This window comes from Natator depressus, chromosome 3 (genome assembly GCF_965152275.1).
Source record: "Natator depressus isolate rNatDep1 chromosome 3, rNatDep2.hap1, whole genome shotgun sequence".
NCBI classification, from domain to species: domain Eukaryota; kingdom Metazoa; phylum Chordata; order Testudines; family Cheloniidae; genus Natator; species Natator depressus.
In genome coordinates, this window is record NC_134236.1 from 149,860,212 (window position 1) to 149,880,631 (window position 20,420).

General features: G+C 55.8%; 1 protein-coding gene across 2 annotated transcripts in view; it reads left to right on the plus strand.

Moving 5' to 3' along the window:
- Nucleotides 1–15,716, plus strand: part of TMEM63B (transmembrane protein 63B) — a 90,027-nt gene extending 74,311 nt beyond the window's left edge. For both annotated transcript variants that reach the window (XM_074949062.1, XM_074949063.1), the window contains 11 exons: nt 32–169; nt 568–721; nt 1,753–1,859; nt 3,239–3,325; nt 5,250–5,315; nt 5,850–6,012; nt 6,537–6,642; nt 10,120–10,287; nt 10,525–10,640; nt 11,140–11,220; nt 13,050–15,716. In XM_074949062.1, coding sequence (XP_074805163.1) covers nt 32–169; nt 568–721; nt 1,753–1,859; nt 3,239–3,325; nt 5,250–5,315; nt 5,850–6,012; nt 6,537–6,642; nt 10,120–10,287; nt 10,525–10,640; nt 11,140–11,220; nt 13,050–13,217 — 1,354 coding nt within the window. In that variant the 3' untranslated portion in view covers nt 13,218–15,716. The remainder of the gene's footprint in view (nt 1–31; nt 170–567; nt 722–1,752; nt 1,860–3,238; nt 3,326–5,249; nt 5,316–5,849; nt 6,013–6,536; nt 6,643–10,119; nt 10,288–10,524; nt 10,641–11,139; nt 11,221–13,049) is intronic.
- Nucleotides 15,717–20,420: the final 4,704 nt, after the last annotated feature.

Below are 20,420 nucleotides of genomic sequence, written 5' to 3' on the forward strand. Positions count from 1 at the left end.
CACGCTCTCCCCCTCTTCCTCTTGCCTCCAGCATCCTCAAAGACTTCAACGTGTGCAAGTGCCAGGGCTGCGCGTGCCGCGGGGAGCCTCGGGCCTCCTCCTGCAGCGAGTCCCTCCATATCTCCAACTGGACCGTCACCTACGCCCCCGACCCACAGAACATTTACTGGTGAGCAGGCCGCATCTCCTGCAGGGCAGGTCTGGGCAGCAGCAGCAGGGATATGGGGGCACGGACAGCCTGGTAAAGGGAAGGAACCATCAGGGCCATGGGCCTAGCCCAGGAGTGCCCTTGGCAGCTCAGGGGCTCAGAAGAGGGAGTATCCCCATCGACAGGCCCACACAGCTGGCTGGAGGGGTTAGCTTCCACTGAAACATCTGGGTGCAGGGTCACAGCCTGGCTGGGCCGTGGGTCTGACTCTGTATGGGGAGCAGTGGGATCTGGGTGCCTCTAAAGGGGGTTCGGGCACTTGAAGAGTAACATCCTAGGCTCTGCCCAGCACAGACCAATGTCTCTGGTGCCTCTCTGCCTCCCCCTGTGATTGGCTTCTGCACCCTGTCTCCCTCCAGGGAACACCTCTCCATCCGGGGTTTCATCTGGTGGATCCGCTGCCTTGTTATCAACGTCGTCCTCTTCCTCCTCCTCTTCTTCCTCACCACTCCCGCCATCATCATCACCACCATGGATAAGTTCAACGTCACCAAGCCCGTGGAGTATCTGAATGTAAGGCCTGCCAGGGGGACAGGCGCAGGAATGAGGAGCCCTCCCCTTCCTCCCATCCCATGGAACAGCCCTGGGGAGGTGGGGGTGGGTCACGAATGTGCACTGGTCCCTCCACCTCACATATCCAGACAGACTAGGCCTGACCCCATCAGGCCGAGCAAGGTCCCTATGGGTCTCAAGTGCTCCTGTGTGGGGAGGGGAGGGCCTTGTCTACATCACTGCTGTGTGGGCACTGCTCTGTTCTGTGAGGGCAGAAAGCAGCCAGACTCCCTGTCCCTGTCCTGAGCTGCGGCACCACAGAGCCTTTTGGAGTAGAACAGAGAGCACGTGTTGTTGGAGCCAGAGCATCCAAGGTGGCTGCATTTGCAGAGGAGACGTAAGCGGCCAAGGATTCTGCCTGTGACCCTATCAGAGGCCTTGAGGATCCCTCTCTTGTCAGAACCTGGGCAAACAGGCAATCTGCACTCTCCCAAGGGACTGCCGGGCTCTTCGGCCAGCAGTCAGCACTCAGTTTTGTATGCATGGCAAGTGGGAGGAAATCCTGGCTCTCCCTACCATAACGGAGACCAAGAAAACACTCCACTGACGTGCTGAGGGACCAAAGTGTTATGAGAGCAAAGGAGAGCTATAGGGGATACACTGACTGCATTAGGCTGCCTCTACACTTGGGAAAAACCCCAGCCCGACAGTTGGAGTAGCTGCACCCTTGCTGATCCCTACATGGAGACCAATGAGTCCCAGGGCAGGGCCTGGGCTGGTGCCTCATTGCCCACCCTATGCAACTCCCAGACTCTTGCTTCTCACCAGGGGATAAGGCAGAGGTGCTGCGGGTTCCCATCCAGGATTCCCAAGTTGAGGAAAGTGCCCCTATGGATACAGCCCCCAAAGGGGCGGAGTCACGCTCAGCTCTGCTGGCAGCTCTTGTCCTCTGCCACTGGCAATGCAGCAGGTTAGCTTGCTGCCCTCCCCCACGTGCCCAGCCTCTGGATTTGCATTGACTGCAGTGAACAGTGTGTTCTTTGCCTTCCCAGAACCCCATCATCACCCAGTTCTTCCCCACCCTGCTGCTGTGGTGCTTCTCTGCTCTGCTGCCAACCATCGTGTATTACTCCGCCTTCTTTGAAGCTCACTGGACCAGGTAAGGACAGCCAGCGCCTGCTCTCAGCCTGAGCACCACTGCCAGCTGTGTGCGCTCAGCACCTTGCACAAGAGCAAGGCCTGCTTGTCCTATTCCTCCCACCTAAGATCCTCCTGTAATTTCATTTCCTGGCATAAACTGTGGGGGTAGTGTGCTTTGCAGCTGTTAATCAGGTGCTGGACCCCATCTCAGAGGTGGCTGCACTTCAGTGACTGGATGAACTGATTGCAATATGCACAGTCAGTTAAGCTCTATGGGCTCCAGATGGCTGGCAGGCATTACGTTTGTATGCGTATGATTGTTATTATGTATTTGTGAGCCAAGATATTTGCTGTGTCGGACCCTGCTGCCCTGATCGCATGTTGCTAGGTCACATGGCTCAGCCTGTTTGAGCTGAGATTGCGGCAGGTCTGCAATCAGTATGTCTAGTGGTCTGAGCATAGAGCTGGCACCCTGGAAATCCAGAGTTCTAATCTCAGCTGGGAGTGACCTTGGGCAAGTCCTATCCCTTCCCTGGGCCTCACTTTCCACATCTCTCCAAATCGGAGAATGAGCCCAGCCCCCTGCTGGAGATCTGTGATGGTGAGTTAGGCCTGGGTCTACACTAGAAGTGTGTGCCAGTAATCCAGTGCTGGCTGGGGGTGATGATTCTATACCAACAAAAGTGTGAAATAAGGTGAACGGTTATAAGCTATACAAACAAAAGGACTTTTTAGCCAGCATAAGATGTGTCTGCCATAGGGGAGAGCTTTACCATTCCAGCTATACCAGCAAATCTTTTCTGGTGTAGACTAGGCCTCAGTGACTGTAAAGCACCAGGCATGATGCTGTCTGCATTCACTCCTGTGGCTGATTCAGGAGGAGCCCCTGGAGGGTTGGGAGTGCTGGGGCTGAAAGGAGTATACTAGGTGAGGGGAAGGATGATTCAGTGGTTAGAGTGCCTGTCTGGGGTTTAGGGGACCATGATCAATTCCCTGCTCTGTTACAGATTTCCTGTGTGACCTTGGGCAAGTCTGTCCTCGTCTGTAGCATGGGGATAACAGCACTGCTGAGGATAAAGACATTGCAGATTGTGAGCCCTCAAATATTCCAGCAATCCCCCATTTATTTATCTGTTGTACTCATTTGCCCTTCACACGTTCTGGGACAGTCTTTTTATACAGTGCCTAGCGCAGCCGGGGGCTGGTCCGTGATGGGCTCCTAGATGCTACCAGAATACAAATAATTAACAATAATAATAGTCAAGTACAATGGACAGATCGGTACCAAAGGGGCCTAGAGGGTACATTGTAAGTCATTACGATGGATCGATAGATGGGTGTGGTCGCCCACTGTGGGGCTCCCCGTCCACTTGCTAATGGCCTCCTCTGTGCCCACAGGTCTGGAGAGAACAGGACTACCATGCACAAGTGCTACACCTTCCTCATCTTCATGGTCTTGCTGCTGCCTTCGCTGGGCCTGAGCAGGTGGGAAGCGAAGGCAGGTCTGGAGACTCAGCGCCACATGATGCACTGGGCTGCGGATGCCCTTAGCCCAGTGTCTTGTCCTGTATCATGGAGGAGAGACGGCCCTCACGCCCATCTGGCGCCTCTATAACTGCAAATAGGGAATTGTTCCCCTTGAGCTTGGGATGGTGGCAGTTGCCCGAGAGCTACAGGGTTGGCCCTTTTAGCTCTGTGCAAGCTGGTTAATTTCTCTCCAATTGCACAGGGCTTAGATCCTGCTCAGTTGGCCCCTTCCAACAAACCTATTAAATAAGCCCATTTGTACGAAACCAGCCAATTCCCCATTGTAGCCAGGTGGGGGCAGGATGCCACCAGCCTCCCTACATGTTGCAATGAATGCACCCGTTCAGCCTTCCTCCTGGACCCACTTCCCAAATCCTCAGGCCAATGTTCCATGGCAACACTCACAAAGCCACCCCAAATGGTTTCTCACCGGCTGTCTGCTGCTAGGACGGGTCCTCTGCTCTGGAGGCCTCAGAGCCCAGGCTGCACTGATGTGAAGAGGGAATGGGGGAGAGTGCAAAGTGCTACAAGAGTAAGGGAAATTCTCCAGGAGTATCTTGAAAATAGCTGATGCTGTATCTGAATCTCCACTGATATGGGCTGAGTAGCTGTGTGACCCCACGGGGCTCGCACTTTAAAAGGATCCCCTTGGTTTAAAAATAATCACACTTCTGACTGAGAATCTTTTACTGGCTATTTGCACAAGCAATGCTTCAGGGTCAAACTGCGCTCCGCAAATGAGCGCGTGCAAGTCCGTAGGCTGCAGAATTTGGGCCTAAACCTAATAGAATTAAAAGAGAACAAGGATTTCTTTCGGCTTGTTTATTCTGTGTGTTTGAGGGCAGGTTGGTTCAGATCCTCAAAGGGATTAAGGCATCTAACTTCCACTGATCTTAGGATCTGGGCCTTTGGAGCTAGTCAGTTTCACTGTTTGCCTTGCATAGGCGGGGTTCACCTGTTTGTTTGTGTGGCTCTTTCATCCAGCAGAGAGAAAAATGTTTTAAAAAACGGGAAAAATATGATGCAGGGAGAGGGGCAGGGAGCCTAAGACTACCTTGAAATCAAAGGTATTTTAATTAATTAGATTTCAAGGTCAATGGATACACAAGCCACTGACGTGTCAGGAGGCAGGAAGATCAGAGCTGCAGCCAGAGACAGCAAACCATTCCCACAGCTATTGTTAGGGCAAGTTCTGTATGTTTTCTTTTCTGGGGGTGGGGTTGTAAATATTTGCACTCAAAAGAGCTGTAGAAATTGTCTGCCGTTCTGATCTTCCAGTCTTGATATGAATCCTCAGACTGACAATATCACTGCGTCCTTACTTCATCTTTAATTTTCATGTATATAATATAATGTCAAATGTTCTAGTCATTTTTTTTTATATTGGCTCAAGTGGTTCAAGTTTTTATATTGGTTCAAGAAACCACTTCCTATTGTAGTGCCGTTTTCCTTTAAAGCAGCCATTTAAGGCCCCAGCATAACTCCCCACCGGGTCAGCAGAGAATTGCAGCAGATGTTGCTGCTAACTCCCCTGCAGAATTGAGTGAGGAAGTACAGGTACAACGATGTGCATGGGATGGACGGCAGAGACAGACAGCCCAACACGGTCTGAGCCCCCTTTCCCAGTAATCTCACCATATACTAAAGATTTCCTCCTCCTTACATGCTGTCCTAAAGACTAGAAAGGGGAGGACAGCAGCACGCTCTCACATATACACGTGTCTAAGAGCATCCGTGTTCCAAGATTACTGTGTATTCGCAGTAGCTGTTGTTCCAGCTCCTGAGATGGGTCGTGACCACGTGTGTGTACAGCTTGTGCTCCTTGATCTCCAAACGTTTATATACTCACACAAGACTCTTTGTTTTTAATTGTTCTCCCTAGTCTGGATGTGTTTTTCCGCTGGCTGTTTGACAAAAAATTCCTGGCTGAGGCCGCAGTGCGATTTGAGTAAGTGATATCTGAAACCAGGGTGCGGGGAAAGCCTCTCTTTGTAATTGTGACTCCTGCTGGGACTGGAGTTTGGGGGGAACTCGCCTCACAGCCTGAGCTCCTGCCCCATTCCTTACCACACCTCCTGCTGGGAGCACCTGGGACAGGCGTAGCTGGAGAGTTCCCCACACAGCCAGTACTCCTGCCCCGTCCCATCCAGTGCCTCCTGCTGGAAGAGGGGGCCTAAGTCTCTGTGAGGTCTTCCAAAGCCAAAGCTGCTTCTAGAGCTGTTGAGCTGGTTCTTCCTAGCTAGATTTATTCCTGGGGGGAAATGTGGGGAGACTGGCCTGTTTGTGGTAAAACACACCAGCTTCCTAGAAAGCAGAATGTCAGGAGAAAGAGGCGGAACAGTGACCGTTGCATGGCAGTGCCAGCCCTGGTCAGCTTCCTCTCTGCCCAGCCGGACCTGCAGCCCATATGCCCCTCCATGTCTGTGGTCAGGTTAAGGAGCATTACTTGCCTGTCTCACTCTCCTCTCCTCCCCTCCCCCAGGTGCGTCTTCCTGCCTGATAACGGGGCCTTCTTTGTGAACTACGTCATCGCTTCTGCCTTCATCGGGAACGCCATGGACCTGCTGCGCATCCCTGGCCTGCTCATGTACATGATCCGCCTCTGCCTGGCCCGCTCAGCCGCTGAGCGGAGGAACGTCAAGCGGGTACGTGGTGGAGCCGACCCCATCTCCCCTAGCAGATACTGGGCACGTTCGCGGCCACCCTTGGAGACCTGCCCCGAGGACCCGATGCACGTCAGGCCCCTGGTGAACAAACCGGGCGTGTTCCTGTAGTTGTGGACTTGTGCAAGCGTGCACCCATGAGTCTGTACCTGTGCAAGCTGCACAGCCATACCCGTGCACATCCAGACGCATGCTCACACATAAGTGTACGTTGACTGGTGTTTAAGGAAACAGCCTGCTAACAGGCATCGCGTCAGGAAGATCAGAGCTGCAGCCAGAGAGCCTGGGGAGAGTGGGGGGATTCCCACAGCTCCTCTTAAGGCAAGTCCATGCGGTGTGCCGTGTGTGCGCTCACAGACAGACCCATCCGCAGAGAGCCTGAACAGACCGTTGCACACGGACAGAGCAGTGCGTGCGCTCCTGTGCATGCCCACGTGCTTCCCGCTACCCGGGGCGCTGGGTAGTTCTGCGTACCATGCTGATGTGCTCTCTGCTTCCTCCCGCAGCACCAAGCGTATGAGTTCCAGTTCGGAGCCGCCTATGCCTGGATGATGTGCGTCTTCACCGTGGTCATGACCTACAGCATCACCTGCCCCATCATCGTCCCCTTTGGTAGGTGGCCGGCCCCCCTCTGCCTTGCTGCCCTTGGAAAGGCTTGCAGCCAAAGGCAGGAGGGAGGTTGGTGTCTTTCATTGCCTCCAGTGGGGGAGCCCCATCTGCAGGGTGCGATTGGAGGCATTATCTTGGAACGGATAAAAAGTTGGGAAACTGAGTCACGAGTCCACCCGATTTAGGCTTAATCAATTTTTACCTTTGTTTATACAATTTCAGACAATTATTGTCACTTATAGTGTCTACATACATTTATGCCAGACAATTAATAACAGATAAGACAGAATTGGTAAATGGGCCCAAGTTACCACATTGTGGGGCACTGGGAAATCCTGCCACCTTCCATGGTAGTCATCGTCTTCTCTGATCCCTCGGTGGGATCCTTCAGTTCCCTCCTTCAGTTTCTGCTGCAGTGTTTCTCCAGTGTGAGCCCATGTTCTCTTAGATCTTTCGTACATTTCTAAGTTACAGATCACTTCAATCTTTATTCAGTCAGCTTTTAACACATTAGCCCTTTGGGTTTGGGATAACCCGTACATTACTCCTGCACAAGCTTTAATTACCCAGCTTCACCATTTTTCCTGTTTGATTTTGCAGTTTGTGGGTCATGTCATTTTATGTCGCACTGCCCTGGGTCTTCCCATGAAGACATTTTTTTGTTGTCACAGCTTTGTCTCTTTTTACCTCAAAACTTCCAGCACAATACGTACCTTTGTTCCTTCAGCAATAACATCGTTTTAAGCCAGGGGTGGGCAAACTACGGGCCGGATCCAGCCCACGAGCTGCACCAGCGGCTCGGCCCCACTCCAGCCAGGGCGCTGGGTCAGGGGCCGCACCACGTGGATGAGCCCCGCTCCGGCACTCCAGCCGGGATTCTGGGTAGGGGGCTGCACCACGTGACTCCCGGAAGCCACAGCATGGCCCTGCTCCAGCTCCTACATGCTCCAGTGTCCCCCCCTTCCCCCCCAGCGCTCCAATGGGAGCTGCAGGGGCGGTGCCTGCGGTTGGTGCAGTGTGCAGAGCCGCCTGGCCACGCCTCCACGTAGGAGCCAGAGAAGGGACATGCCACTGCTTCCGGGAGCTGCTTGAGGTAGGCGGCGCTCGGAGCCTGCACCCCTGAGCCTCTCCCTATGCCCCAACCCCCTACCCCAGCCCTGATCCCCCTCCCGCTCCCCAAAACCTTGATCCCAGCCTGGAGCACCCTCCTGCACCCCAAACCTCTCATCCGCAGCCCCACCCCAGAGCCCACACCCCCAGCTGGAACCTGCACCCCTTCCCGCACCCCTGCCCCAGCCCTGATCACCCTCCTGCCCTCTGAACCCCTTGGTCCCAGCCCAGAGCACCCTCCTACACCCCAAACTCCTCATCCCCAGCCCCACCCCAGAGCCCACACCCCCTCCCAGACTCCAACCCCAGTTTTGTGAGCATTCATGGCCTGCCATACAATTTCTGTTCCCCGATGTGGCCCTCAGGCCAAAAAATTTGCCCACCCCTGTTTTAAGCAGATCAGCAATTTTATGTAAAAGAAGAATTGGCAAAACCACACTTATGCCACCAAGGTCTTGGCCTAAGTGTTATCTCATCTGAGGTAATTTGCTGTCCACAGTTACAAATCCTTAACCTAGAACTAGCAAAGCTTTTCATTTGACAATTTAGCCATCCTGCATACTTATATTTCAGTGTTATAAGTCAGTAGATGTTATCCCCTTAATCTGTTTGGGGAAGGGAGTTTGGAAAGCATGGCTATGATTCTTTAATGGCCCAATTTCTTATCTTCTTTAACCGGGGTTTACATTCCAAGCCCAGTTTTGTTTGTGAACTCTTACAAAGAAACGTCATTAGAAATGTTCCTCTGAATACATTTTGAGGGGTGTCTTAGATATAGGGCCTTGATATTTAGTTGTTATTGATGGTACCCCCACAGCCCTTGTGTGGCATGGTTTCTGTCACCTAGGTCTGGTATTTGAGCATTTGTGCGAATTAGACCCTTTAGAGAGCCAGGCTGTAAATAGACACACAATGGCTCTCGCACCCGCACCCCCTTGGTGCCCAGCATTCCCAGTGAAGGGACAAGCGAGCTACCAGCTGGAAGCTCCACCCACATGCCTGCTGCTGTTTCTCACCTGGTCATGTATTACACAGACTAGGTAAGAAAGATGATCCCCCTGCTCCCTACCAGGAGGCTCTCTGCTGCCCCCATTTCAGGGGATGGCTGCCCCTGTAACTGCAGTGAGAACATCTGCCAGGCTGGGCAGTGAGCTGTCGATTTCCCAGCTGGAAAAGAAAGGGCCTCGGTAGTCTTTGCATAACAGCTGTTTCTGCTCTGCCTCTTGCCCAAAGACCCCTTTTGCCCCAAAAGAACGCTTTCCTGTATGTCCCCTCTGCAGTATGGCAGTATGTCCCCTCTGCTGCCCTGACAGCAGTCCCTACAGGGTGACAAGTGTATGTGTGTGGGGACAGCGAATGGACCTATTGCCCAGTCCAGCTGATGCTGGCGTCCCTGAACCACTCTGTTTGGTGGATCATAGTCTCCGCATGAGGGTGGAGAGCGATGACCTAGCTACATAATGCTCCATGTGTGGCTGGTTGAGAAGCTTCTCTGTCCAATATTATCATGGGCCTTGTCTTCTGTTCCCTGAAATATCTTCTTGGAAAGGCCATGTTTGCAGAGCTCATGCCTAGAAGGGTGAGCCAGGCCAGAGGTTCTCAGCCAAGCAAGTGCTTCCCTCTCGACACTTGCTGAAGTGGTCAGTGTTAATGCCCTGCCTGATGCTGGTGTTCCAGGAGGTTGAATTTTTGGTGTGGCACTCGATGCTTTGCCATGCATAGGTGGCACTGGCTTCTGCTGGCACTAAGGAGCACAAATAATGACATGAAAATGAGCCCCCTGAGTATCGCACCTGGCCTGAGGATCCCCCTCTCCAGCAGGTGCAGAGCAATCTGCTTGCATCCCAGAGCGGGGGTTCCCTGCGGTGGGGGGTGTTACAGCAGGTACATGTGTCACTGCGGACGCTCAGATGCCTAGCACAGCAGGTCAGCCTGGCGGAGAGGGCACTGGGAGTGTGGAATAGGTCAGATAACACTGGAAAGTCCTCCTTTAGCCCCGTTGAATGAATCCTTTCCTTTATGGAAAGTGGGGCTCTGCGTGGAGTGCAACTCCCCCAACACTCTGACCCCTCTGTTCAGCAGTGAAGTGGACACTGGAGAAGGGCCTTCCCAGCAGGCGTGGTAGGGAGAATTATGAGGCTTCACCTGAGCATTGGCTAACTCACTCCAGCTTCCCAGCACCTTGAGTTTGGAGTTGTCTCCCTAAAGTCTAGCCCTGAGCAGCCTTGCAGAGAGAGCATGCTGGCACCTGTGAGCCGGTCCCTGATCTCCCACTATCCCCTGCTGCTGACCCTGGAGCCCAGCAGCCACCTCACTGCTCTTGCTCACTGTGTCTGTCTCTCTCTCTCTCTCTCTCTCTCTCTCTCTCAGGGTTGATGTACATGCTACTCAAGCACCTGGTTGACAGGTACAACCTGTACTACGCTTACCTGCCAGCCAAGCTGGACAAGAAGATCCATTCGGGGGCCGTGAACCAGGTGGTGGCAGCCCCCATTCTCTGCCTCTTCTGGCTTCTCTTCTTCTCCACCATGCGCACAGGTAAGCACGGGGCGAGGGGAGGGAGCTAAGGGGGCGCGTGGCGGGCACCGAATCATAAACGCCGAACTCAGCCTGGCTGAGAGTGCTGGGCTTCCCGTCCCCCTAGCACCACGTGCTGGCTGTCCCCCCTTGGTAGTGGGCAAAGGGCCAGGGCAAAGGCCCCTGGGGGTGGTGAAGCAGGAAGAGCTGCATGCTGGGTGTGCGACCACCCTGACTGTGACCCTTTGCCTTGCCCAGGGTTCCTGGCCCCCACCTCCATGTTCACCTTTGTGGTTCTCGTGATCACCATTGTGATCTGCCTGTGTCATGTCTGCTTCGGACACTTCAAATACCTCAGTGCTCACAACTACAAGGTGAGGTCCCAGGAGGCACTGGGGGTGGGGGGTGTCCGGTTGGAGGGAACCGTGGATGAGGTGATGAGGGGTTACCTCAAGTTGGGCTGTTAGGGAAGCTCCTCACAGGGCCTTTCCTCTTCATTATGGGCTCCCTGGTCGAATACCTCTCCTGCCTCCCCACTCACATGCAGGTGGGTGTAGTTGGGACAGGGCCCTTCCCCCATCTCAGGACCACCGCCACTGGTCTTGTGGGGGGCAGGAAAGCTTACTGGGAGGCACACCCCCTTGCCATGCCTCATCATTGACACATAAGCCTGTTCCCTCTCCAGCCTCCTGGAACAGGAGCCTCATGGGGCTGCCCCTGAGCTGGGCACTCAGCCCCCTGCAGCCCAGCCATTGCTTGTGCGCCCAGGTTCCCTGGTCAGATAAGGCTCCCAGGGAAGGCTTGACAGGGTCAGTGGACCAGCTGCCCCGCCATCTCTGTGCCATGTCTCCATTTCACTCTGTTGCCCTCTAGATTGACCACACGGAGGTGGACGCCGTGGACGGGAGGGTGAACGGGCAACCTGCCGCCATGCCGCCAGCTCCCAAATCCGCTGTGAGTCGCCAGCTCCCCCGCTGCCATGTGTCTCTTGGTTTGGGACAGGGGAAAGGGGCTGCATACATCTCTTCCTGTCTGAGGGCCTCACTCCAGGCCTGGCCCAGCCAGCGTCCGTGGGGTGCAGGCAGGGCTCAGAAGAGAATGCCCTTCCGCATGTCCTTCACCCAGCTGAGATGAGGAATTGTACTGTCCGTCTCCTCTCTCCCCCCCTCGTGCCCCTGATGCTGTTTGTTCACTTTTTGCCTCTTTCTCAGCTGGGACAATGAAACCAGACTGGTCAGTTCCCCTTTTTGTTTCACTTTCTGGCTCTCGCCCAAATGTTGCAGGGCTGGGACCGCCACATCCCAGCACCAGCTGTTTTCATTGCAATCTGACATGATGGAATGAAAACATTTTGGGGTAACCTCTCCGCCCCTGCCCAGCTCTCTGGGGTCTGGAGTCCCTGAGGTTGCCGCTTTAAATCTCTCCTGAGCAAACCGGCTCTGGTATAATCAAGTTCCTTCCAAGGCCAGATACTCTGCTGCAGCTAAGATCTGCGGGTGGTGGAGGGAGGGAGGAAGGAGCCTCAAGGAGCAGGTTACAACTGCCTGACTCTGCCCGCATCTCCATTGTAAGTTGGAGCCACCTGGGGCTGCTCTGACCTGTGACAGCTAGTAATGATCTCCAAGAGACCATTTGCCAGCTGGGGATAGCTGGACTGCAACACATCCCAGCCATGCCCCTTCATTCCCTTATCTCCTATACCAGGGCTCTTTGGGCCTCCTACAGGAGCTGGCTACACCAGTCCTGATCCCACTGGGGACTCCCCCATGCCAGGGTGCTCTGAGTGGCACAAAGGGGACAAGGAAGTGGGGCTGTGAGTCCTTTGCAACATCAAGATTTGTCCTGAGAGCAATCAATGTGTGACTAGTAAAGGAAGGGCTGGATTCCCCTCCAGGAGCGTGACTCCTGATTCACCCCAGCATACGGGGGAGGCCTGATGAGGCCTCATCGGAATGGCTGTGTGTATGTGTAGAGGCCGCTGCGGCAAACCTGGCCTTGTCACCATTTCCCAAGCCCATGCAGTCCTGCTGCCATGCGCTTTCCAGTTACCCAAGGGCCTGTTTGGTAAAGTTCTGCTGTGACATGGCTGATTTACAGATTTGGGGGGCAGGGATGGGCAGAATTCCCCAAACTGTCCTGACTGCTCCCATTTGCCATGCAGCCAGACAGGTGTCCGTACAGGTAAACCAGGTCCTGTGCTGAACTCCAGCTTCCTGCGGGGGTGGCTTTGTCCCTCCCGGTTAGATCCCCTGCTGCGCCGCATCCCCACAGTAGGGAAGCTTCTTTCAAAAGGGCCTCGATATGTGAGTGCCCAGCTTGAGCCATCTTAGATTGCCAGAAAGTGCTGGGCACCTGTCTTCTGTGGGGAAAATCAGACCCCTTTAATATCAGGCCCTCCAGTCTTGTAGAAGCTCTGACCCCCTCTACTCCCAATGGTCCCACCCCTGGCTCTTTGGAAGATTCAGATCTACCTCGAGGTCTTCAGAAAATGGGGGGGTTACCTGTAATGGAACATCAAGAGCTGCACCCCTGGCCGTGCTGCTAGCATTTCCCATCCAAGCGGCCTCCCTGAAATCATCCAGCCCTTCTCCTTGCCCCCGTCTCATGCTGAAACCTGTGCATTCCATGCAGTAGGAGTTCTTTTCAGCCCCAGCATGCCCTGCACTCAGCCTCCTGTCTGCATGGGGCTTACCCGCCGTACTGCACTGCTGTGGCTTTCCAGCAGCCTGCACAGAGCTAACGGGTCTGTTGTCTTTTCCCCCTCTCCCACCTCCCCTCCGCAGCAAAAGTACATCGCACAAGTGCTGCAGGATTCCTCTCCGGAGGGCGACGCAGCCGAGTCCGAGGAGCAGGGGTCCCAGGACGAAGAGCTCATCAACCCGGACGGCATAAACGACACGGATTTCCAGTCGTGTGAGGACAGCCTGATAGAGAACGAGATCCACCAGTAGCGACCCCAGAGGGCAGGAGGGGCAGGGCAGTCCCGGGAGCCGGGGTGGCTGCTGCAAACAGAGAGAGAACCGAATGGAGCCGGGAGCGTGGCAAGGAGGATGCCAGCCCCTGCCCCCTCCCACCTGCCCAGGCTGCTGCCCTAATGCTCATTCCAAGGGTGGGAAGGGGCCGTGCATCAAATTCTCCATTCCCTGCTTCCCCTGCCCTGCTCCCTCTCACTCCCGTCTGGGTGGGTGAGAAGGGACCTGCTCTTACTAGTTACCTTCTCTAACACATGCTGAGACCACGAGACCCCGGGAAGGGAGAAGAAAGAGGAGGAGGAAGATGACTTTGACCCATGCTGCTTCCATTCTGGGAGAAAGAGGACCCAGGGGCAGCAAAAGCCTGGATGCTTTGAGGTGGCAAGTGTTGAGGGGATCTCCGGTCTCCAGTGGCCTCCCCTCAGCCCCCCACATCTGGAATCTTGAACACTAATAATTTATTAGATTTAAAAGAAAAAAAGCTTTAATCAAGGTATTGCAACCCCAGCTAGTAGCGGGCGGCTGGGAGCCCTGCAGCTAGCACTGGTCCTAGCCGCAGAAGGAGCTTTGCCCTTTGCCCCGCGGCTGTGTCTCCCACACGCATGTGCATCGGAGTGTGGGTGCCCCTCCCCAGCCCCTGGCTCTGTGGGCATGTGAGGGCCACGGTCCGGTTTGGGGGAAGTGTAACAGCCTGGGCCTGTTCCTGCTCTTCTTCCCCATGGAGCCCAGTGTCAGTGGCAGCACCCAGCCGAGTGCGGGGAGCAGGTGTCACCCAGTGAAAACCGCGCAGGCTCAGCGATGGCTGGAGAGCACATCCGGGTGGCGAGGATAGTGGGAGGACCCCTCGCAGGGCGAGGGGAGCGTAGGGGCTAGCACGGGCGTGTATCCTATCCAGCCTGTAGGAGAAGAGGGAGCCCCTCCCCCGGCACGGCCTTTTCACGTCTGCGGTAGCTGGAGCCCAGTTGGGCCGTGGTGGGGGCTCACCATGGGGCATGTGGCATTGTTTTAAGTGGCGTTATTTTGTACATTTTCCCCCCCCCCTTTAAAATAAAAAACTGACACCCAGCTGCCGCCGCCCCCCATGCTGTCCTGTGTCTGCGCAGCAGGGCCAGCAAGGGGGAGGACTGGGGTCAGCTTTCCCTGACTGCTGTGGAGTGCAGCTGGGCACTGAACCCAGCTACCAACAGGCGCTGGGGCTGACCATCATTCCCTGGCCCGGGTACAGAGCCTGGATGATCCTTCCTGTGTGTTGGTTCCTGCCAGTGTAGGGCTGCGGCTCCCTGTCCCCATTGCTCAGGCAGCGTGAGAAGCAGCCTCTGCCATCATGCCTTGCCCAGCTCTGGAATCCCAGTCCCCGGGAGAGTTACATCCCTCTTGTGAACTTGGTCCCATGGGTGAGGGTAACATGCTGCTGTGGGACTCTCCCGGGACATCACTGCCTGCTGGGCATATTTCTAAAACCTCCCTCCGACCCTTAGCACCAAACCCACGCTAGGCTGGATTTGCACAGGGGGCTGCGTGCCAGACAGAGTGAGCAGCAGGAACACAAAATAAACCTCCCTGCTGGTAAGCTATATTTATTTTCCCTTGCCTCCCTCACCCTGCTGCTCTGTTCATTGGCCACTGCTGGCCACAGCCCTGACTGCACACCCTACGTGGACACTGCTCCAATTAACTTCAGCCGGAGCAGCGCTTGGAGCCCAGTGGGTGTGTCGGAGCAGACTCCAGGAAAGGCAGTAATAACCTGCCTTGGTCCTTTGCTAGCAACTTCCAGCCAGGAGCTCAAAGCACTTTATAGACACTAAAGAGTTAAGCCTCAGCCTCCCATCTCTGCTCCCAGGAGGGCAGTCAGACTTGTCATCCCCATGGTACGGAGGGGCAAACTGAGGCACAGCAGGGAAGAGACTTGCCCAAGGTCACACAGCAAGTCCAAGGCAGTTTGGAACAGAGACCAGATGTCCCTCCTTTACCCTGCCCCTCTAATAGGAATGCCAGAGACAAGGCAATAGCAGGACTTGCTCCTTGATGGGGGAAGACAAAGGGATGAAGGGCTCAGACCCTGGCTCATTCTTAGCAGCTAGCTGGTGGCTGGAGCATGTTCTTCTGCGGCAGTGGCTGTGAGAGGGTGGGCCCAGTGGGTTCCTCAGGCAGACTTCCCCTCCCCTCTAGAGCTCCCTGCTGAAATGCACATTGTTTCATTTTGATTGATTTCTAGCTTGGCCTGGGGGAAATGAAGCACAGGGCTCTGAGTGCCCGTGTCCAGACAGGGGAGCAGGGGGGATGCTGGTCCCACGGCTGCCTATTCCCATCTGCACCACCCCCTTCACCCCAGTGTGGCGGGCAGGCTGCAGTTGCTCTGTATGTGCAGCTGTTGGGCGCAGTCCCTGGGCACTGCCTGGGGGGTGGGAGGGGAGCTGTCTTCTAACTGGCACTGTGTCTGTGTCGAGCTGTGTATAATACCCTGTATATATTTGTGTAAAAAAGAAAAAAAAATTGAACTTATCAGATTGCCAGCCTCTCTGTGTCGATGGGTTCGCACTGGCAGATGCAGAGCCACGGGCACCAATGTGGGGTGGTGGGTTCTGCCTGGTGCCCAGAGCCTCAGGTACCATGTGTGCGGAGGGCACTGCCCAGATCCTTGGGCACTGCATGTGAGGTGGGCCATGCCTGGAGCCAAACCCCAAGCGCCACAGGTACTGTGGGGAGGGGACCTCTGCCTGGAGTCAGAACCCAGTGCCTCGGGGATGGGGGCAGGCTGTGCCTGGGGCTGGCACCCAAAGCCGTGAGTACCATGCTGAGGGGGAGCGGGGGGGGCTCCGCCTAGAGCTGGGAGCTGGACCTCAGGCACCACTGGGGGTGGGAGGCTCTGCCCAGCCTTAATTATGACCCTTTCCCCCTGGTTAGTGTGCTGACAGGGCTGTAGGAAGGCCAGGCAGGCCTGGAGCCACACGTGTTCCAGGCCCCCAAACCATCTTCCTCTCTGCCTCCGGGATAGGCTCGGGCTCGCCCGCCCAGAACCCAGCCTGGGCTCCTGGTTGCCACACCCTGAGTCCCGCCCGCCCCTCCCGAGCTGCTGCCTGCTGCTGCACTCAAGCCCACTCCACCCGTTAGCTCCCACAGGGCCTTTTGCCCGAGAGAAGACAGGTGTGGGGTGGCATTTGCCCCTCCTCCCCCCAGTGGCAGAGGCTGGAAGCAGCCCTTGTAAGGTTCAGCAGCCCCAAGGTGGGGCCTGAAGCGAGAGCCCCTTGGCAGCCGCGTGTGGAAGGGGGTCCTCTCTTTCTGCCTGAGCAGTGGGGTTGGGGGGGCTTGCTGGTGGGGTAACAGTCCAATAACCAGTGGTGTGGGGGCACCTCCCAGCCTCAGCTCCTAGGCCTCCCCTGCTATCTACGGGCTGGCTCCAATATCTCGCCCTTCCTTGTAGGGAGACAGAAGGGAATTGAGGCCTCAGGGGAATCTGGTGTACATGGCTAGTGTCTGTGTTACCCACTCTTTGTGTGTGCTCTCAGCAGCCCAGTGTCCACTCTCTGGCTATAGAGAAAGGGTGGCTATCGTTGCTTTTCTGTGCTCCCTCAGCCCCCTGCCCAGTGCCTGTGCTGCCCCTTAGGCTTGACAGCACCTGGTCCAGCTTCTGCATGCCCATGCCAGGTGTCTGGCAAGGGGGAGTGGGTCTTCTTGCAACCCACCACACAGTCCCACCTGGCAGGCAGGGCCCAGCTGAAGCTTCCTTATCTCTAGGAATATTTGAATCATACACCAACCCCCACCCATCCCCTCCGCTCTTCAGTTTCACCTCGCTGAATCCCCTGACACTTCCCCTCCATGCACTGCCCAAAGGACCCCCAGGCCCACGGCTGCATGCTCCCACTGGCAACGCTTGGCACTTCCAGACCACATCACCTGTTCAAAGCGCTGCCAGTGCCCGGGGAGCAGCCCCTCATGGCTAAAGCGGTTGGGAGCCTGAGGTGCTGCAGCAAAGCAATAGTGTGTTCAGCGGAGAAATCAGGTGGTGTGGGGGTCCCACTGTGTCTGGGTGAGCTGCAGTTCCCTCTCTGTGCCCGGGACAGATTATCGCTCTTTTACAGCAGCGGGTCCCAGCCTCTGCTTTGTAGAGAGCTGTCAGGTCACTTGGGGGCTAGCACCTCCTTGTCTCCAGCTGGTTCTACCGATCTCCAGACTCTCTTCATTGCAAAGGAAACCATGTCAAAGCAGATGGAAAGAACAAGGAGCCACTCTGGCTGCCTCTTCAGGGCCTGCTGCTACCCAGGAAAGAGGTGCCACTCCCAGGGACCAGAGCCACCAGGAGGAGAGCACTGTGCAGGGGAGAAGAAGGTGATGCAGCTGGGCTGCATGGCGTGGAGAAGAGGAGTCTGGTGGGGCAGCCGTTTCAGGTGAGTAGGAGAGAAGGGAGCCAAGCCCCATAGAGGCACATGCCAGGGAGAGGGGGGCCAGCACAGATGTAGGGGGAGGAAATGAAGAGCAAAGAGAAGCAGGGTAGGGTTTGTTTTCAGAACCCTGATTGCATGATAGACCGTTAAAGAGCAGCAGCCCCTTCTTGATGGCACATATCCCAGGGAGCTTAGTGACTCCAGGGATGCAATGCAGAGGTTGGAAGGGAGCTGCATCCTGGGTGATGGTGACTGGCAGAGCATGAGCACAAATGGGGTGGAGGGGCCCACAAAACATTTTTCTATCGACATATGGCCCATGCTGTGAATACGTTTGGGCAGCCCTGGACTCCTGGGGCAGGGACAGTCACACATGGGGCATGAGCCAAGGCTCCTTGGCAGGCCCTGAGGAGGGCTGGGTTCAGCAATGCCAGCTCCTGGCAGCAGAGGGCGCTCACAGAGCAATCACGGGGTTGCTTGCTCTAGCTATGTCAATGGCAGATGGAAGGGTCCTGGCCCCCCTTTGCTGGGGGCTGCCTGGCTGCTTTGCTCTAGCCAAGCAGCCTGGGCAGGACTCAGCCACTCCTGGCAAATGTCCCTCCTGGGCAGGAGGGATCCAGGCCCTGCTCTGGGTGTGGCGCCAGCCAGGCATAGCTGAGGCCTGACTCATGCAGAGGGCTATGGCTCTGGAGAAAAAGCAGCTGAGTGTCACTAGAATAAGAGGAGGAGAGGGCTGGGCTCTTAAGGGCTCTTAAAGGCACAGGGGCTGTTCTGTCTCTGCTTGGGTCAGAAGCACCGTTCTGCCAGGGCAGGCCCGCTCACCAGTTGCACCTCTCCACTGAGGTGCTGGGCCCGCTCCTGCTCCCCTAGAATTAGTGCCCAGACTGTCATTGACTTCAGCGGGAGCCGGAGCAGCTCTTCTGGGAAGGAGGGTTTGGGGCCCAGGGGGATACCCAAGGCAGGGAGCTCAAAGCAAGGTCCCTAGTAGCTGTAGATTAACAGGGGAAACACCAGCCCCAGAAAGGAGTTGACAGGGCAACCCCAGAGGGGCAGGGAGACTGGGGGCAAGGGGTGTAGATTTCTCCAGCATCCCCCGTAAGTCACTGACTATACCCCCTACTCACTGCTTGTTCCCACTTGAAATGGTCCCCTTGTGTCCCCAGTTGGAGCCCTTGTTGCTCCCACCTCCTGGTCTGAGATGAGGCAGGGCCTAGAGCTAATGGACAATTCAGCAAACCCTGAAACTTGGGAAGCGCTTTTCCATACTGGAACCAGAATGAATGAGCCCATCGCCCAGCTCCTGGGGTGCCTTTGAGCTCCTCACCATGCCTGGGGTCTTGATGGGCTCACTGAGCAGCTCCACCCACCCAGAGGCTGCCCGACACATGCAATAAATGCACAGTTCTCGAAGGCTGCCTTTGCGTCTCTTCTCAGGGTCAGAGGTCCCAACACCCCTGCCTCCCTCCTACAAGGGCTCAGTAACTCATCTCGCGCCATCTGGGCCGTGCCCGCTGTCTCTGCAGCTGAGCTACTCCATGTCTGTCCCCTGGCTGGTAAAAAGGGCTGTAAGGGTAGGCCGCTAGCTCTTTCCCTCAGCCGGGGTGGCTCTTCCCTCGGACCTGGCAGCACTGCCTCCAGCAGAACCGGGAGTGGTTCGGCAGCTCCATTCAGCTTGCCTTGTTCTTTCCTAGCTTTGTCTGTTTGACCCAGTCCACGGGGCAAAGGCCCTTGTTCCCTGGTTCCTAGCTTCTTGTGCATCCCACAAAAGGCTGCTGAGTATTTTGGAGCTAGCCCTGGACCAGTGGGTGACACCTAGAACAGAAGGGGTCCCAGCAGGGTGTTCTATTAATGCAGCCATCTGGCTGGGGATTCTTAGGGGCAGGGACTGCCAGGCTGTGACCCCAATCCTGCTCCCTTGGAGCTAATCGCAAAATCTCCCACTGATTTCAGTGGAAGTAGGCTGAGGCTGGAAGGGGTGAAAGCAACGATCCTCAGCCAAACCTAACCTGCTCTAAGTATGCAATGTCACTGGGGTTGGGACCCCTTTACAGCAGGGCTGATCTTCCCGTTCTTAACTCTCTCTCACACATAGCCCCTGGGGCATTTTCCTTCCTGCAGCTCATTCTAATTAGTACCTGGCCATCACTGCCTGCTTTAGCCTGTCAGCCACAGGATTATGCCCTGGTCATACCACCAAGGAAAACCTGTCCTCCAGGGGAAACCTGCTCCCTCTCTCCCGTCCCCACCCTCACTCCTGCCTCTCCTGCACCTTGAGAAAATAAACAAACAGGAGGCTCAGGCGGCTCAGGTGAGCTTAAAGCAGACACTGAGCCAGAGCTTCTTTTGCCAGGACTCACCCAGCCCTGTTCGCTGCACGGTCACACAGTGCAGCACGCACAACACCCCCTTGTTGTGCAATGCCCTTCCCAGTGCTCCAGGGAGGGGATGCTGGCTGGATCACTGCCCTTCATGCAGCAGGTCCAGGGCAGGTGCAGGCGCCCTTCCACCCCCCCACCCCTCCAGCCCATGCATTTGCCCTGCGCAGACGGTGCCATGCAGTGTCCTGCATGCTCACTCAGCACTCTTGCCCTGCATGTGTAAAGGCCTCCCCCTCCCCCTCCGTGCATGTGTGCCTGCTCAGGGCACAATATTGACGTGCAGTCCCTTGCACTCACCTGTATACCCATGTGTTCCTATAAAGCTATACATGCAGCATACACCTGTATAGCCAAACTCATTGTACAGACCCCCACATGTGTGCAATGACACACACACCTCCAGGCCTCTGTGTGCAGCA